General features: G+C 33.3%; 1 protein-coding gene across 2 annotated transcripts in view; it reads left to right on the top strand.

Annotated features, from left to right (window-relative positions):
- Positions 1-20,074, top strand: part of LOC119606617 (helicase domino) — a 42,342-nt gene that overhangs the window by 21,220 nt on the left and 1,048 nt on the right. For both annotated transcript variants that reach the window (XM_037960185.1, XM_037960186.1), the window contains 6 exons: positions 1,366-1,689; positions 1,759-1,945; positions 2,055-4,085; positions 7,186-7,404; positions 14,751-14,786; positions 16,959-20,074. The exon at positions 16,959-20,074 is cut by the window's right edge and continues 169 nt beyond it. In XM_037960185.1, the coding sequence (XP_037816113.1) occupies positions 1,366-1,689; positions 1,759-1,945; positions 2,055-4,085; positions 7,186-7,404; positions 14,751-14,786; positions 16,959-20,074 (5,913 nt within the window). The remainder of the gene's footprint in view (positions 1-1,365; positions 1,690-1,758; positions 1,946-2,054; positions 4,086-7,185; positions 7,405-14,750; positions 14,787-16,958) is intronic.

The following is a 20,074-nucleotide window of genomic DNA, read 5'->3' as shown; positions in this document are numbered from 1 at the left end:
CATGGATAACAGGGATTGCAAATTTACAAGACCTGTAAACTGAGATTTTTAGGCAAAACTAAAACAGATGAGGATTTTGAAGTTAAATAAAGTTTTAAGGTGGTTTGAGCGATAATATAGGAGACATTTTCAGTTTAAAAAGAATTCTATAAATAATTGCATATTTACTACTATTGCAAATATACTATATTAGTACGTGTTTATCTATGTGTCTCTCGAAAAAAGTTAAAATAATAACTTTTGTTTAATTAGAATAGATTTACAAGAGATTGTGTGATTATCATTAACTTTAGCGCCATAATCAGTAACTTAACGTCTGCTAAATTAGTTAAGATACTACGCTTAGGCGCTTAAAATAATTCTTGCAATAATTTCAATATTTATAGTAATTAATAATTGCTTTAATAACTAATTAAAGATTTTATGCTACAATTTAAATATGTAAGAATATTTAACAGAATAAACTACTTATAGATAACTGAGATTGCAAATTTACAAGGCTTGTAAACTGAGATTTTTAGGCAAAACTAAAACAGATGAGGTTTTTAAAGTTAAATTAAGTTTTAAGGCGATAATATAGAAGAAATTTTCAGTTTAAAATGAATTCTTTAAATAATTGCATATTTACTACTATTGCAAATATACTATGTTAGTACATGATATCAAGATTACTGTGAACAAAGTTGATATAATAACTTTTGTTTAATTGGAATAGATTTACAAGAGATTGTGTGATTATCATTAACTTTAGCGCCATAATCAGTAACTTAACGTCTGCTAAATTAGTTAAGATACTACGCTTAGGCGCTTAAAATAAATTTTGCAATAATTTCCTTTTTAAAAACTTTGTTCATTTCTTAAAAAGTTTATTTTGAGAATTTTATGCTATAAACTACTTTTCAATTTATAATAAAATAACAAATACTAATACAAAACTTTAGCACCATAATCAGTACTTAACGTCTGCTAAATTAGTTCAAGTACTACGCTTAGGTGCTTAAATTAAAATTGTCTAAATTTGCTATTTTTATACCAATTTTAAATCTTTTAAATTTGTATAGAAAAAATTTAGACAATAAATAAATATAAAAGAAAACTTTTAAGTATTTTATTAAAGAAATTTGTAATTTGCATTCAAAAAAGCATTTTTTGTTGTTTTTCATTCAACAAGGAAATCGTACATGAATGCTAAATTAAGCTTTAGAAAAAAAACTAAACACTAGCAAGAAGTAAATTTTTATTTTTATAAATTTACTTTTAATAAGCTGTTTAACATAAATCAAAACAAAAATCATTTAAAGAAAATTTAAAATTTCTATTGAAAATAAATACTAAAATTAACTGTTTCCTTTTTTTCCATTACAGACGTCTGCTGCTAACCGGCACTCCTTTGCAAAATGATTTAATGGAATTATGGTCTTTAATGCATTTCCTTATGCCCTATGTTTTCTCATCACATCGTGAATTTAAAGAATGGTTTTCCAATCCAATGACCGGTATGATTGAGGGTAATATGGAGTATAATGAACAGTTAATACAAAGGCTGCATAAGGTAATTAGACCCTTTTTGCTGAGACGTTTAAAGAAAGAAGTTGAAAAACAAATGCCCAAAAAGTATGAACATGTGGTCATGTGCCGTTTATCAAATCGTCAGCGTTATTTGTATGATGATTTCATGAGTCGCTCCAAGTAAGTTTGTTATGACTAAATTAAGGTTTACATCTTAATTTAATGATTTTGCTTTTTGTCTCCTTTTAGAACTAGAGAAACCTTGTCTACGGGCAATTTATTAAGCGTTATTAATGTTCTTATGCAATTGCGTAAAGTTTGTAATCATCCCAATATGTTTGAAGTTCGTCCCACATTGTCACCCTTTCAAATGGAGGGTATTTCATATGAAACGTCACGTTTAATATGTGATCTAATGGAATATGATCCATTTACGGTGAGTGAAATGTAACCAAAATTTTAAGTTTTATTTTATTTATGAACAAAGGAAACTAATTTTGAAACTAATATTTGTTAATTTTTTTTTTTCACTTTATCCTCTCTAGCAAATTGATTTGCACTCTCTTAATTTGTTACTTGTTGAATTGGAACTTACACTTACTGCGTATGTGTCCCACAAATCACGTTTACTGGCAGCGCCACGTAAATTAATCGAAGAAATCGATACCATACCCGAACCGCCCCCAAGATGCCCAACAGGAAAATATAAATTCCATATACGTGTTAGAGATGTAAAGGTACAACAAAGTATCAATACACATGCCAGACAAACGGTTAAGGTGGGTGCCAGTCCGGCTATGCGCAAGGAAGGCAATAAATTTGTGCCAGTTAATCCGGCACTGGCCACAATGCCAGCCGTTGGAGCCGGCATAGGAGAAACAACTAATAGTCGTATAGGCAAACGCATAAATAATGTTATAAATCCAGTGGGTACACCCAAACTTGGACCAATAACACCGGCGTGCATCACCACCAGATCTCGAGATGTTTCTATGACCGATGTTACAATGGGACCAACCCCAGCTAAACAGTTGAAGTTACAGGACACCATTAATGGTGAGACCTTGAAGACAACAGTTAAAACAGAATCAACCAGAGATGACAAAAGTCTGGTGGCGGCTTTGGCGCAACAGGTTAAAACCAATAGTTCGTCTAGACTCAATGAGGAAATAACTGTTAAGACTGAACCCAAGGATGATATAGAGGATGATACTTCATCTGAATTGGATCCCATTTATAATATGAGCGATATCTTACAACAGCGTAAAGAACAACGATTGGCACGTCTCAAACTAATGGCCAATGTCAATAAGAGACGCACCGAGGCTACACCCATTTATGGTGCTGATTGTCGAGAGTCCATAGAACAATGCAAAGAAGCCAGTAATCTTTTGAAATACTCCAGTTGGCAAACGAGAGGTTTAACAAATTGTTCAACAGCCATGGCAAGACGTCATGATAATTGGACCTTAAATAAAATGTTAAAATCCTACGAACAGCGTTGTGAAGACCTTAAGCAAATATTTCAAAATTTTGTCATTTATGTACCGTCCGCCTGTGCTCCCCGCATACGTTTCTATGTTAATAACTTAACGTCCAGACGTTATTTGAAAGAACAGCAAGTCGAGAGCACTATACAACGTGAAATGTCACCTAAACTGACCATGTTGCATCCCATTATATCGGCCATGACAACACAATTCCCCGATCCTCGTCTCATACAATATGACTGTGGTAAATTACAGACCATGGATCGTTTGTTGAAACAATTAAAGTCGGGTCATCATCGTGTTTTAATCTTTACACAAATGACTAAAATGTTGGATGTTTTAGAAGCCTTCCTCAACTATCATGGTCATATCTATTTACGTTTAGATGGTGCCACTAAAGTAGAGCAAAGACAATTGCTTATGGAACGTTTCAATACCGACAAACGTATATTCTGTTTTATTTTATCAACACGTTCGGGAGGTGTAGGTATTAATTTGACTGGAGCTGATACTGTGATATTTTACGATTCAGACTGGAATCCCACCATGGATGCTCAGGCGCAGGATCGCTGTCATCGCATTGGACAAACCAGAGATGTACACATCTATCGTTTAGTTTCCGAAAAGACCATCGAAGTCAATATACTCAAGAAGGCCAATCAAAAGCGTATGCTTAGTGATATGGCCATTGAGGGTGGTAATTTTACCACTTCATTCTTTAAGAGTTCCACCATTAAGGATCTCTTTAATGTGGAAACACAACAACAGATGGGTGATAACAACAGTAATGCAACAACTTCTACTGCAGCTCAACAGGAGGCATATGATAAACCTACTACATCTACGGCGGCATTAGAAAATCCTGAAGTTGATTTGGAAAAACAATCTCTAAAAGCATTTGAAAGCGCTTTAGCTGCTGCCGAAGATGAACAGGATGTTCAAGCCACTAAAACGGCTAAGGCAGAGGTGGCTGCAGATTTAGCTGAATTTGATGAAAACATTCCGTTGGATGAAACCACAACAGCGGCCGATACTAATGTTGAACTTAGTAAGGCCGATTTGGAAATGCAAAATTTAGTTAAACAGGTATGTTTGGACAAATGGTTTTCTTTTTTATTAAAATTATATTATAAAGTTTATGCTTAAAATTTATTCTTGTATTGTTTTTATTGTTGACAATATATAGGATTTCTTTTAAGCTAGATTAAATGGACGTTCAGACATAGTTAACGCGATTTTTGCTACGCCTAATTATATCACTCAACGTCCAACAGTTTTGTTATATATTTTTATTATTTTTAGGATCTTGGAATATGGAATTAAAATCAGTTTTATAAAGGGCATTGGGTATTTAAAGTTAATATTTGTTTGTAAATTTTAACATGAATATTTAGTGCCCATATTAATTGCAGACGTTCAGACATAGTTAAAGCGATTTTTTGCCACGCCTAATTATATCACTCAACGTTTAACAGTTTTTTTAAATTAATATATTTTATAGTTTTAGAATAAAATTGGGTTCAGTGTTATAGAGGGCATTGAGTATTTAAAGTAAAAATCTGTTGTTTCTTGATTTTAACATGAATATTTAGTGCCCATATTAATTGCAGACGTTCAGACATAGTTAAAGCGATCTTTTTGTCACGCTTAATTATATCACTCAACGTCAGACAATCATATTAATATGTATTGAATATGGGATCGAACTTCAGTATTGTTTCCTTAGGGCGGGTTTCTTACTACTCAGTTAAACTAGGCTTAACTTGCTGTTATATTAAACTCGGAACAAATTTAGACGGACTTTAACGGATGATTGTGTTTTTCAGTTATGGATTTAAGTTCAGTTAACTTTGTTAGTATTGACAACTTTTCACTCAAAAACATAAACAATGAACAGCTGTTTTTTGCAAATAATACTTTTGTAAAATGAAAAATTTTGGAAAAATGTTAAATAAACATTTAAAACAATAATAAATAAAACAAAACAAATCAGAAAATTGCAATTTACTTAAAATATTAAGTTTTTGTTCTTCCGAAATCATTGTTTTATTGTTTTTGTTAATTATGTCTTCTCAATTATAACTTAAGTTTAATTGGCCAATAACACTCAGTTAAACTAAGATAATAAGTAACGTTACTGTTTACTAAAAAACACAAAACCATTCTATATATTAAACTAGGTTTAAACAAAGAATGTAGATTATCTTTATCTCAAAAACACGCCCTTAGTCAAACTTTTAATAAATGGACTTATTAGGTTAGGTGTGTTAGGTTCACTCGGAGACCACCGAGGTCCATTGTGTTTCATTTCAGATAATATAAAGAATTAAGAATAGAAAATAATTAAGAGCAAAAAGAGAAAGAAGCGAAAAAAGGAAAGGACTGGAACTAGGTTTGAAACTCAAGGGAATCAACCTGATTTCTGAAAGTAAATGGATTCAGATAGGTGTTAAGAATCGACACTCTAGTCATTAAACAAAGAAACGCCTTATTTCTGTGATAAAACCTAGTAACCTGCCATATCCACCAGTTCGTCGTGGAATCTATTTTCTAACCATTTCATTCTGAAAGCTTGGCAGATAATGTGCTCAACTAACTTTATTTCCTCAATATCCTAGCATAACCTGCTTCCGAAGTCCGTTACTGTATTGTACCACATACTGACTAAAGTCCTAATACAAAAATCATCTCTATTAGAGTGAATAGACGACAACTATCTAGCCCAATAAGTATCCTGGTAGCTTTCGCATCAAGTCTTGGCCAAAGGCCCTGTGCAAATCATTCTACTATTTGCAGCATTTTCCGTAGAACAATTTCCCTTCTGTTCCTTTCATGAGGGTCAAGATTTGAACCTGATATCGCTAGTTTGTTACCTTCCTCATACCCTGTACGTTGCAATGTCCTGGTATCTAACACAGTCTCATTGTAAATAGTCTCATAATAACACTTAGATCATTTCTACATTCTCATTCTCTCATTGCTCCTAGTGCAGCCTTGACTATCGACATAAGTTGTTACCATATCGCTAAGTTGTTACCATGTTAGACATTTCACTCGTCCATTGTAGACACCTATGTCAGTATCTATCTTGATGCCATCGGTAAATGCTGCACACATCTCAAACAGTTTATCGAGTCCACACCAATCGTTATTAGTTACAAATTCTATCATAAGTGTAGTTCCGAAATGTAAAGTCGTAATTCTGCGATCACAAATTCCATTAGAATAGTTAACTAGATCAAGTAGATCAACTTCCTTCAAAATGTTTGTATGATTTTGTAGCGTAGCTTTGATTATCGAAGGCCTATATAGTCTTAATAGGTTCCTAGCTGTCATAATGGGCATCTAGGGGACAAAGTAGAATGTGCAAGGTCGCTTGTGGTACGCTCCTTGTTGCCCAAAAAGACACATCTTTAAGTTTTACTGAGCATCTTTATATAGCTGTTCCTTTTCAAGTCCATAAGAACTTCTTGTTGTAACCGTTTCGCTGTTGTTAATAGTTCTTTCTTGGGCAAAAAACTTTCGGTTGATACAGCTTTTGCTGGATACTCTTTGGCCGAGTATTACTGGGGTCGTTTCGGACCGAAGAACCAATTGTTGTGGGATTGTTTAAATCTGGTTTCAAACCCTAGTTATTACACCTTTAGTAGCTATTGAGTCTAATTGTTATAAATTCAAAAGTAATTACAATTAACAATTATCAATTACTTGTAATGAAAATGGTAATTGTCATCTCTCAAATCAGATATTTAAGGCATCTAATATTTAAAGTTTTATATTTTGTATAAATTAAATTCTAACACAAATATTTGATGCCTAGATCAATTCTTTTTATTAAGATTTACGTTCAGACATAGTTAAAGCGATCTCTGTTACGCTTGATTATATCACTCAACGTTAAACAGAATTAAATTTTTATTTTTACTTAAAGTTCATTATTATTTTAGGGCATTGAATATTCAAAGTTTTATATTTTCTATAAATTAAATTTCAACACGAATATTTAATGCCTAGATTAATCTTTTTCTTAAAGAAGGACGCTCAGACATAGTTAAAGCGATTTCAAACGCTTGATTATATCACTCAACGTCATATAGATTTTAAATTTTAACTTTCTTTTAAACAAAATGTTAATTTTCAATAAAAATCTTTAAAATTAATTTATGATTCTTTTCTTCTTTTACAGCTCTCACCCATTGAACGTTACGCCATGCGTTTTGTGGAAGAAACTGGCGCGGCTTGGACAGCAGAACAATTGCGTGCTGCCGAAGCTGAGCTAGAGGCCCAAAAACGAGAATGGGAAGCTAATCGTTTGGCGGCTTTGCAAAAAGAAGCTGAATTGCTGAAACAAGAGGAGAGTGCTGAAGAACCCCTAACCTATTCACGAAAGGATGCAACAAATCAGGTTAATAAATCTACTAATAATAAGAACAATAACAAAAATCGTAGAAATAAAACTAATATAGCGGCTAAACGTAAGATGCAAACAAATAAACAAAGATTAGCGGCTTTAAGAAACCGTAAAGGTTCGTCCACAGCAACAGCTCAAACAGCTGGAGCTAAAGCCCAACGTAATCGTAGAGAATTGCAAATAAGAAGACGACGTTCTAGCACTAGATTGCAAAATAAACCCACTACAAGTAAAACAGTTAGACAGAATAAAACACGTGTTAGAAATCGTAATAGTAGGGGGGAAAGTAATGACAATAGCAGTCAAGAAGACAGTAGTAATAGTGAAGAGGTTAGTGATGAGAATGAAGAGGAAGAAGAGGAGGAGGAAGAAGATGAAAATGAAAATCTAACAGAACAGGAAGATAGTGAAAATGATACACAAAATGAGGAGGTAGAAGATGAAGAAGATAATGAGTTACAAACTAGTGAAGAAGAAAGCGAAGATGAAGAAGAACAAGGGCAGGAATCAGTGAAGAAAAAACTAGTTAAACAAACTAATAAATTCCGTAAGATTAGAAAAGTCATAGACTATGACGAAGAAGAAATAGTAAATAGGCGCAGATTAAGATCCTTAAATCGCTCAGCAGCTTCTCGTGGTAGTTTAAATAGTTCCTCCAACAAGGAAACTTTAACTAGCTCTAGAACTACACAAGCTAAGGGACAAAAGTCTTCTTGTAATGTAACCAATAGAAAGACCACACGCACATCAATGGCGGCAGCAGCTGCAGCAGGTAATGATTTGAAAACAAGTTCAAAAACCTTAAAAACACAAACGGGTGTGAAAAATCAAAAACTTTTAAGTTTTGCACAAAAACGTATGCAGCAAAAACGGCGACAGGAAATGTTGCGTAAAAATCAACAGGACACAACAGAACAAAGAAAACGGAAATTGAGTGTGAGTGCTGGCAAAGGAGCAACAGCTTCTACAGCCAAGAGAAGAGCAACAGTGACAGTAAATACCACACGCAGAGTTTTAAGACATAGTCCCAGAAAGGCAGCACAAAAGGAAGAAGAACATGAAGACGAAGAAGATGAAGAGGAAGAAGGGGAAGAAGTTAAACAAGAAGATCATACTTTAGAGGATGATAGCCAGGAAACTATTGAACACAATGAAACTGAAGATGATGAACCGGAAGAAAGTGAAATTGATGAACACAAATCGCTAAGAGATAAAGCAAAAACAACTAATAGAAAAACCAGTGCTCCTCGTACCATACACAATTTGCCAATAAGAAGTCGTGGTGGTAAGACTATGAAAATGGATGAAGAAGATTCAAATAATGAAGAAAATCCTGAAGATAATGAAAATACTCATAATTTAGATAATGACGAGGAGGAGGAAGAAGAAGATGATGATAAATCAAGTTATGCCACAGCTGGTGATAATGATAATTATGGTGAAGATGATGATGAAGATAATAATCACAGTGAAGAGGGCAGTACTAATCACCAGCAACGTCATAACCAAAATCAGCATCAAACTGATGCTGGCAACTCGTCCAGTATGGATGTTTGGGCGGCTCATAATCAAGATACCACTACTAATTCCACCTATTACAATGTATCCGATGAATCAGAGTCCGAGGATAATGATAGTCTATCTAATTTAAATTCTACCCTTAAAAAGACCCCCTTGTCCGCCAGCAAATCCAATACAACTTTACACACTAGCCTAAGAAATCAGACTGGCAATAGTACACCCCAACAACAAAACGATAATCATACACCACGAACACGTTCTAGAGGTTCAGTTAAAATAAATCTATGGACTTTAGATGAAAGTCCTGTTCTGCCAACCATTACACGGCATCATCATCATCATGCTGGCGGTAAGGTTAATAGAAATCAACATAAATCCGATGATGAAACAACAAAAACAAATGATAATAAAACAATAAATGCAAATAAAACAACAGTTTCGACTACTCCAATGAGAGCCACAGGCAGTAGTATAAAAAAGACTAAAAACAATGAAACTCCCACAAAAACACCCTCTACATCTAATACTTTACATCGTTGGCTTCTGAAAACACCACGTACCCAACAGCAGCAGCAACAACAAAATGAAGGAAATTCAACAACGGCCAATGGCCCTACCAAATCCTTAAGTGAATCTTCCAATTCATGATGCTGATCATTGTTGAGAAAAAAATAGGAAACAGTATTAATTTAAACAGTCAAATCATAATTTGCCTTTGTAATATTTGAAAGAAAAAACAAAAAAAAAACATAAAATTGTTTTTATATACATAGTTGTTGATGTTATTGCTGTGTGTGTGTGTGTGCTAATTTCTTAATTTGTGGTTTCTTTTTTATTGGTTTTCAATTCGAGGAACGAATGTTTGTTTATTTATGATTAACAATAATTCATTTAAACTGCCACTGGAAGAAAGATTTTGTTTACTTCATCTATTTTGTGGATTAGAGAAAAAGCGGTGTTTTAGGGAAGTGTTATCAAGGAAGTTTGTTTTCATTACGTTGTAGGAAAACGCTTAATATGAGTTTGACAGTTTTACAGGCCTTTAGTTTAAACTTTAGTTAAATGGAAAACTAATTACATAAAGCGTTTGCTTAAATGTTTAATAATTTGTATGCAGGACTTAAAATTCATTTCTATAACAAGTTCTACTGGAAATTTCGTCATCGTAAAGCTACACAAATCTATATTGCTTTCATTAACAGTTGACATCGAGGAACTCCCAGTTTTAAAATGTGTAAATTAAGTTAAATAGAAAACTAATTCCATAAAACGATCGTTTAAATGTTTGATGAACTTAAAATTCATTTCTATAACAAGTTCTACTTGGAATTTCGTCAGCTGAAGCTACATAAATCGATTTTACTTTCATTAACAGTTGAAATCGAGGTGCTCTCAGTTTTAAATTGTGTAAATTATCATTTTGAATACATTGTACATTTCTACAGTTTAAACGTAAGTTAAACTGAAAACTAATTGTTATAATGATCGTTAAAATCTTTGAAAATTTATAATATTTGATTTAAAATTTGTTTTCAAAACGAATCCTATTGGAAATTTATTCAGCTGTAACTACACAGAACGATTTTGTTTTCATAAACCGTAAAAAGCAGCTAATCTTCGTTAAATCTCCATTTCTAAACGATCTTTAAATTACCTTTTCGTTTAACAATGTTCAATTTTCCGATTTAAATTTGCCTTCAGATTAACTAATAGCTTTCTGAAAAAATTTACTTTTAGATTATCTAATGGTTTTCTAAAACTAATGTTTAGTTTAACTAATCATTTTCTAAACACAGTCTAACTGATCGTTTTGTAAACAAAGATCAAAGATAAACTAAACGCTTTCAAAAGTTAACGTTCAGTTTTGTAAACACAGTCCAAACATTTTCTAAACAAAGTTTAGTTTTTTCGCTATAAATTTACAGAGTTAAACAGAATTTAATTTGTCTTTCTAAACATAGTCTTTCTAAACATAGTTTATCTAAACTTTATATAAACAAAGATCAATTTTTCGACTTAAATTAAGTCCAGATTAACTAATCGTTTTCTAAATACAGTTTAAATTGCCTTAAAATTAATGTTTAGATTTTGTCGACATAAATATACGTTCAGATTAACTAATCGTTCTTTAAACAAAGTTTAATTTATCTTTTTAAATTAGTCTTTCTAAACATAGTTTATCTAAACTTTATATAAACAAAGATAAATTTTTCGACTTAAATTTAAGTCCAGATTAACTAATCGTTTTCTAAATACAGTTTAAATTGCCTTAAAATTAATGTTTAGATTTTGTCGATATAATTTTACTTTCAGATTAACTAATCGTTCTTTAAACAAAGTTTAATTAATCTTTTTAAATTAGTCTTTCTAAACATAGTTTATCTAAACTTTATATAAACAAAGATCAATTTTTCGACTTAAATTTAAGTCCAGATTAACTAATCGTTTTCTAAATACAGTTTAAATTGCCTTTAAATTAATGTTTAGATTTTGTCGATATAAATTTACGTTCAGATTAACTAATCGTTCTTTAAACAAAGTTTAATTTATCTTTTTAAATTAACGTTTAGTTTAACTAATTGTTTTCTAAACACAGTTTAAGATTTGTCTACAAAAAAGTCTCTAGTTTAAGTCAACTGTTGATGAAACGAAGTTTAACTGATCTGTATAGATTCGGGTTTTAGAAAGATCATTTTCTTAACAAAGTTTAGTTTTGTCGATATAAACTTACTTTCAGATTAACTAATCATTATTTAAACAAAGTTTAAGTTGGATTTTTAAACTAAAAAATAGTTTAACGAAATGTTTTCGAAACACATTTAAGATTTAACTTTAAAAACGTCTTAAACTGTTCATGAAACGAAGTTTAACTGATGTGTATAGCTTAGGGTTTTAGAAAGATCATTTTCTAAACAAAGTTTAACTAATCGTTTTCTAAACACAGTTTAAGATTTGGCTTTAAAAATGCCTCTTGTTTAAGTAAACTCTAGATGAAACGAAGTTTAACTGGTCGCCTTAGGTAAGGTTTTTAGAAAGGTTTTAAAAACCATATTTTAATATCTTCTAAATAATAAACTTTTAGTTTAACCAATTGCTTTCTAAACCAAGTTTAATTTCACTAATCGGTTTTTAAACAAAGTTTATTTTGTCTATTTAAAAAGGACGTTTAGTTTAACTTATTGTTTGTTAAGATTTGTTTTCAAAAACGCCTCTTGTTTAAGAAAACTGTTGATGAAACGAAGTGTAATTTGTCTGCGTAGATTCGGGTTTTAGAATGAATTTTCAAAACCAGGATTTGATGTCTTCTAAACAATAAACTTTTAGTTTATCAAACTAATTGTAAACTAATTGTTTACTGAACAAAGTTTAATTTCACCAATAGCCTTATAAACAAAGTTTATTTTACCTACTTAAAAGAACGTTCAGTTTAAAACGTTTCTTATTTAAGTAAACTGTTGATGAAACGAAGTTTAACTGGTTGATAAGGGTTTTAGAAAGATTTTCAAAATCATAATTTGATATCTTCTAAACAATAAAATTTTAGTTTAACTAATCGTTTACTAAACAAAGTTTAGTTTCACTAATCGACTTTTAAACAAAGTTTATTATTTTCTATTTAAAAGAACGTTTAGTTTAACTTACCCTTTGTTAAACACAGTTTAAGACTTGGCTTTAAAAAGGACACTTGCTTAAGTAATCTGTTTATGAATAGAAGCTTAACTGGTTGTTAAAGATTCGATGCTTTAGATAGTTTTAGATAACCTCTATTTGAGGACACTTGGTTAATGAACAATTTTAGTTCTTGCCACTAAATTTGTAAATTTTCTCAGAAAAACTAATTATTTTAAAAAGTTGTAACAAAATTAAAGCTTGAAAGCTCTCTAGACTATCAAACATTTGTAATGAAAACTTTCTTAAATGCACCTTAAACGCCCTTTTTTTTGTAATACCACCAACAAATGCTGCTTGCCCTCTTTTTATAAAATTTCTTCACTTACTCCTGCTTTTTGATTTAATTTGAGAAAAACCTCCTTTAGATTTCTTATGCAAACAAACGGATCAAACAAATTTGTAAATTAAAAAAAAAACAAAGAACTATAACTTGTAAATAAAAATCATATTTTAAATATAAAACTTAATATATAGAATTCTATAAAAAAAAAAACAAAAAATAATTAGCTGTTAGTTAGACACGATAGGTATTAATAATAAACATAAAATACAATTAAATATAGAACGACAGAAAGAAGAAAAAAAACAAAACAAAACAAATGTCCTGACACCAGAATAACTAAAAGTTCTGTGCTTTTTATTAAAAGAAAACATTTAAATTTTTTCAAATTGTTAAATATTATTTTGTTTATTATGGAAAATTAATTAAAAAAAAACAAATTAATACTTTAAATTAAACTACTTGTTCATTAAAGTTTAATATATTTAAAACTAAAATAGAAGAAAAAAATTCCTTTTTTTGTTAAAGGTTTAATCATTAATTATATAATAGTTATGTTCTCTTTTTTTTAATTTTAATTTAAGTTTTTTTTTTTTTTTTTTTTTTAAATTTAAGTCTTTTTTAGTTTTACTTACTAAAAAAAAATATCTAGAAAAACCAGAAACAAAAAACAAAACAAAAAAACAACTACAATTATAGGTTTAACAAGGACTTTGTGTATTTTGTTTTATATTATAAAAGCAAATCTAAAAAAATTATTTATTAATTTATATACACTTAAAAAAAAAGTAACTTTTGACTCTTCAAAACAAAAGCTATAAAATTTGAAATAATAAAAGTAAAAAACTTTAAAAGCTTTTAACAAAAAAATAATATATTAAAAAAAAAATCAACAAATCAAAATGTGTTTTATTTAAATTTTATTTATTGCTTTATAAAACTCTTAAAAATAAGTGAAGACAATTAAAAAAAAAAAATAAACTAAAAAAACCCAGCGAATCTTTGGCCCTTTTTTAGCGAAAAACAAAAAATCAAAATAATTATATATTTTTGGAAATGTTAAACAAAAAGTAATAACAAATTGTATATTAATAGTTTGTGTTTAGAGGAAAAAAAAAGAAAAGTTATTTTATTAAAAAAATATTATTTTCTAATTAATTAAAAACAAAAAACAAACTTATAAATAAAAATCTGTTTTGGTGTCTTCTTTTATTTTACTTTAAAGGTTTCATTTTGCTAAATTTAAACTGTGTTAAAATAACAATATCTACAACAAACCACAATTAGCTAACAGCTCCTTTAAACATCTCTCTCTCTCTCATATTTTGCGCACAAGGAATGTTTGGTTATGGCATTAATTAAAATTAATTTCAACTTAATAAAGGGCACCAAAACAGTTTAATTAATCATTTAACTAAAAATTCTTATAAGAAAAATTAAAAGTAAATTTTTTAAAAAAAAAAATTTCCAAAATTATTGCCATTTCCAAACGGCCTTAGATTTCGTTCTATATTTTTTATTTATTTTTTTTTTGTATTGTTTTTACTGCAACTAAAGTTTTATTACTCTAAACAGAGAGCAAATAAATAAAATTTTTATAAAACCTTTAAATTTTAAGTCACCAAAACAGTTTTTTTAATAGAAAATAATATTTTTTTTCTTCTTTTCTTTTTTTTTTTTGCACAACACAATCAACGACTTCCCACTCTGTATCTGGTTATATTTGTGTGTATGTGTTTTTCTCCATATAACTGTTTCCCCCCCCCCTCTGTCTCTCTGTCCTATTTGCAACTATGTACCACTTTTAAATGAAACGTTGTGTGTGGCCTTGTGTGATCGTTTTTAATATTGTTGTTACAAAAAATAGATCTGGATTTCGGCCAATACCATGGAACAAATGCCGGTAAGTGAATTTTTTAATATTTTTATTAATAATTTAATGATTTTATTTGGCTTGAGGGACATGCTTATGGGAATGGTTTCAATTCCGTTTGAACATTTATGAAATTGGTCCCAAATAAAACTAATATACATTTTTTATGAATCGTCATGATCTATGGAGGTCTTCAATGAAAGTGTAGAATCAAGAATAGAGAATAATTAAGAAAACAGTAAAAGAGAAAATACTGTAGAGTAGACTGAGGCCCAAGAGATTCAATCTGGATCCCAAAAAATAAATGAATTCAGATCCCGAAAGGAATAATATAGAAGGTGGTCAGAATAATCCTCACTATAGTCTCTAACCGAAAAACATCTAATTCCCCTGATAAAAATAATATCGTCTAGGTTGTTGTGGAACCTATTTCCCACTCATATCAGCCTGCTCAGAATAATCCTCACTATAGTCTCTAAACGAAAAACAGCTAATTCCCCTGATAAAAATAATATCGTCTAGGTTGTCGTGGAACCTATTTCCCACTCATATCAGCCTTAGACCTTGACCCTAGGTCAGAGGAAGATGATGCGCTCAACAAATAAAACTAATTCATATAATTTTTATATGAATCGTCATGATCTATATATTAGGTTAGGCTAAGAAGGGTTATGTACCAGAGAGGTGCAACACCTGGACCAAGGAGGTACATTTTGATCATCTTCAATGAATGTATAGAAACAAAAATAGAAAATAATTAAGAAAACAGAAAACGTGTAAAGAAAATTTATGAAAATTTTCCCGAATAAAACTAATATACATTTTGTATGAATCATCATGATCTATGGAGGTCTTCAATGAAAGTGTAGAATCAAGAATAGTTAAGAAAACAGAAAAAGAGAAAGGACTGTAAGTAGAAAGAGGCCCAAGGGAGTTAACCTGTATCCTAAAAATAAATGAATTCAGATCTCTAAAGAAGAATCAGAATCATATTAACTATAGTGTCTAAACGAAAAAATGGCTAATTCCCCTGATAACAATAACCTCTAAGCCATCGTAGAACATATTTCTCATTCATATCAGCCTGAGACCTTGACTACTAGGACAGTGGTAGATAATGCGGTCAACTGTCTCTAGTTCCTCAACATTTTCGTATAACCTGCAGAAGTTTAGTTCGTATAACCTGATAGAAGCACTAATAGAACAATGACCCGTTATAATCCCTGTCAGAGCCCCAAGACTTCATCAATTGACTCCTATAAGTATGCTATTGCTAGTTCCCCAACATTTTCGCATAACCTGTAGTTTTGTATTGCCCAACATACTGACAAAATCACTAATAAAACAATTCCCCGTTATAATCCCTGTCAGAGCCCCAAGACTTAATCTATTGAGTTCAATAAGTTTCCTGGTTGCTTTTGCATCAAGTCTTGGCAATCCACTCAACTATTCCAGAACTGATTGATAATGTTGTGGAATAGTGACAAATGGGTAGTTTTGGTGGGATTCGGAACAAATCTTGTCAGTTTGTCGGTTTCGACCTCATTTCTCTATACATTACAATACATTTCCATATGCTCCTGTATCAGTTCCGTTACTTTTCAGATCGCTAAGATCTACGTTTAGAAGACAATATACTCGTTCGGTAGTCTTAAGAACCTTTTTTTTTCTGTATTAGCAATGTAGACACCATTCTAGTTTATTGCATCCATATAAAGAAACTCTACCTTAGCTGTAGCCCCGATCATTTGTTTGTTATTATCACCTGCGGAACTGAGTCAACACTTGTTCTATTGAACGATTCTGAAACCGGCTCCTTAATCAATTATTCAAAACAATGTTCCACAGAACGGGTATCAGAAGTGACAAAGACGTTACTGGTTTCAAGGTTGCTGTTCAAGAATCTGAAGTTCTTGCAACCATTCAAAAACTAGTTAATTTAGAACAAATTTTAACATCTTTGTTGGTTTTTCTTTTCCAAAAGAATCAAAATTGCGAAAATAATTTATCTTTTCATCAGGTTTGGAAAAGTCTTTTTGAGGGAAGATTCAGTTTATAGTTATTAATTCGATCATTTTGATCATTCATCCATATTCTGCATTTCAATCTGAGTCGACATTGTACAGTTCTAGTTTCAAATTTATTTAAGAAAACTTCCGCCTTATTAATAATAATTTCTTAATTCCCTTCCTCCTCCTTTAGATGTGGTGTCCACCTACACCGCCGCAAGATAACGATGACATCTACATCGATTATTCGCTCAGTTTTATGTACGATGTAGAGCCGATACCAGAGTCCGAATTGCCGCCGGTATACGTTAAGAAAGAATACAAACGTTCTCGTTCGGAGGCCGGATTCATGATCGATGGCAATAAGCGACCGGCAAAAATACGTCGTGAAGAAATGTTCTGTGCGCCAAGATCACTCTTCGATAGACCATCGCCGGCTATAGCGAAAATAAGAAGAGACTTGAAGAATCAACGTTATCGCGGACAATTCAAGCCAAATGTACAAATACCCGGCTTAAAACCACAAATGCCGCAAAAACCTTTAACGGAACCCGAAGGAATGGCCGAATGGTGTATATATGAAGATATAGCCATACTGCATGTTTTGGTTAATTTACAGGGATTACCCTGTAATTTAATGTTGCTCTCTCCCGGCCACACACCCAATTGGGATTTGGTGGCTGAAATTGTAAATACCTACTCGAAGACGTTTAGATCGGCGAAACAGTGTAGATGGCGTTATGAAACTACCATACAGCCGCGTGAAGAAGGTAAACTGGTGGAAAGTCCCAAGAAACAGAAAAAGCTAAAGACTACATTAAAAACGGAGTATCTTAAGAGTCCCTTGAGATGTCTAAGAACTACACAAAACTATGCGAACGATAATAATGCCACGTTCACTAAGATTATGCGTTCTCGTTTCGATTGTATTAAGACGGCTTATTTGAAAAAGGCTCCACCACCGAAGAGACACTTCAACACACCCAGCTCCATGAATCCCAAACATATGGAGGTTTTGCAGGAATTCGGTATAGTTAATTATGATCAGCCTATATCACCACAAAATATAGCCATCATGAGAGCGAATAAATTGCGTGAAAAACAAAGATCACAATGTCCACCACCACCTCCACCAGCTGCCACACAGGCTCCACAAGTATGTCAAGCTGGGCAACAGCAGCAGCAGCCACAAACATGTGGCGTCACCACTGCAAATACGGTCAACATAGTGCAACAACAAAGTAATCAAACAACATCACACTTGCAAGAATTGGTGCAGCAGCAACAACAACAACAACAGCAGCAGCAACATTCCCAGCAAGTGCAGGTGGCAACAGCTCCTCCTGGTCTGCATACTCAACAGTTACAGATCCATCAATTATCTTCGTCAGGTGGAGTAGGACAACAGCAGTCTCAACAGCAGACAGCTACTGCTATTGTGCTCCAGCATGCCGGCAATTCCGGCCAACAGTTGCAGCAACAACAGACTGTTGTTAGTGGTGGTGTGAACCAAACTAATCAACAGCATTTGCTAAGACAACATGGCACTCCCACCACCACACAGATTGTTAAAGCTATTGTGGCTCCCCAATCTGGTCTACTCACCACCAGTCAAATGCAACAATTACAGCAACAAACAAATAATTCACAAACAAATTCGGGACAAACACAACATGTGCAATTGCAGCAGCAGACATCAGGCGGTAATTTAGTGGCCACACCAGCTTCAGTTTCCGTTGTGCTAACCACTCCTGTACAAACCATCTCCTCGACAGTAACAAATCAGCAGCAACATCATGGCAATCAAGTTTCATCGTCTACCGCCCAAATTGTATCACTCTCACCACAACAAACTATAGTGTCGAGCTCACCTCAGGTGGGCAGCATAGTGCAGACTCAATCCCTACCACAAGTGGTGTCTGTATCACAACTTGCCACCGTGGGCACGGTGTTAACTACATCCAGTGGTATGCAGCAGCCTACTGCTACAGTAACCACTCTCAACACATCAGCTTTAAGAGCACAACGTATAGTAGCCGCCTCCAGTGGCACAACTCTACAGGATGTGGTCTTGCAACAAAGATCTGCTGGCAATCCCAGCCCTACCATTGTCTCTATGTCTAGTTTGGGCACTAATGTGGCACCAGCACAACTGCAAGCCACACAATTCCAATTGGCTTCTATGCCTAGTGGAACACAGCAGGTGGTTACTAAGGGAATACGAGTTAGCTCCCTGCAACAAGGTCAGAAAATTGCAGCTGCTGCTCAGGCGGGCAATAACCAACAGGGCCAACCTCACACCCACATACAACTCTATAGACAGCGTCAACAGCTTAAAGTTTTACAAGCTGGAGCCCCTGGCCAGCAAGGTCAACAGACAGTGGTGCAAACAGCCTCTGGGCAGACAGCTCTTGTCAATGCACAAGGCACCATAATACAGGGAAGTCTTATGCAAACAGGTTCTGGACCCACCACCGTACAAGTTGTACAGGGACAAAAGGTGGCGGTAGCAACATCAAATGTAGCCGTTACCACGCCTAGTGCCACTGGAGTGGTAACCACAGTAGCAGCTTCACAAGTCCATCAACAACAGGCCCAACAGACCAGAGCTCAATTTATAAAACAAGTAGCCGCGGCTACAGGCAAACATACCATAACCCGGCAAGTGGGAGAAAGTGATATGTTGCTGGTCAAACGACAAATGATATCAGCTGCCACTCAGCAAAAAGCAGCCCAGGTTTTGCAACAGGGAGGACAGATATTCACCACAACCACGGCTCAAGGCATACAATTGCAACAGAGCTCGGTATCATCAGCACAAACCTCAACATCTGTGCAGCAGCAGGGTAATACCCAGCAAGTGGTGCAACAAGTAACTCCTCAACAAATTGCTACCCTAGTTAAGACCTCAGTGGCCACCTCTGTAGCTGGAAGTGGTAATCAAGGCATTACTGTCAACACCGGTCAACAGCAAACACAAAACACCGTCAACATGGCCCTCTCCCAACTCAAACCGGGCGGGCAAATCAAAGTGACCATGGCAAATCAATCACAAATGCGTCAATTGCACATGCAACAACAACAGCTTGCTATGCCACGCAAGATTTCGCGAATGACACAAATACAAGCAGCCCAGGCTGCTAATCAACAACAGCAGCAGCAACAACAACAGCAAAATACTAACATAACACAGTCGAACAATCCCCAACAGCAGCAGGGTGCACAGGTTACACAGAAAACTTCATCAGCGGGCGGTGCTAGCTCTTCGAATACGGGCAGCGTACAAACGCAATTGGTTCACATTCAAAA

Source organism: Lucilia sericata, unplaced genomic scaffold (assembly GCF_015586225.1).
Source record: "Lucilia sericata isolate MDLA Ls3-8-SP2 unplaced genomic scaffold, ASM1558622v1 Contig000608F_arrow, whole genome shotgun sequence".
NCBI classification, from domain to species: Eukaryota; Metazoa; Arthropoda; class Insecta; order Diptera; family Calliphoridae; genus Lucilia; species Lucilia sericata.
Note: the sequence above shows the minus strand (reverse complement) of the source record. Positions and strands in the feature narration are given on the sequence as shown.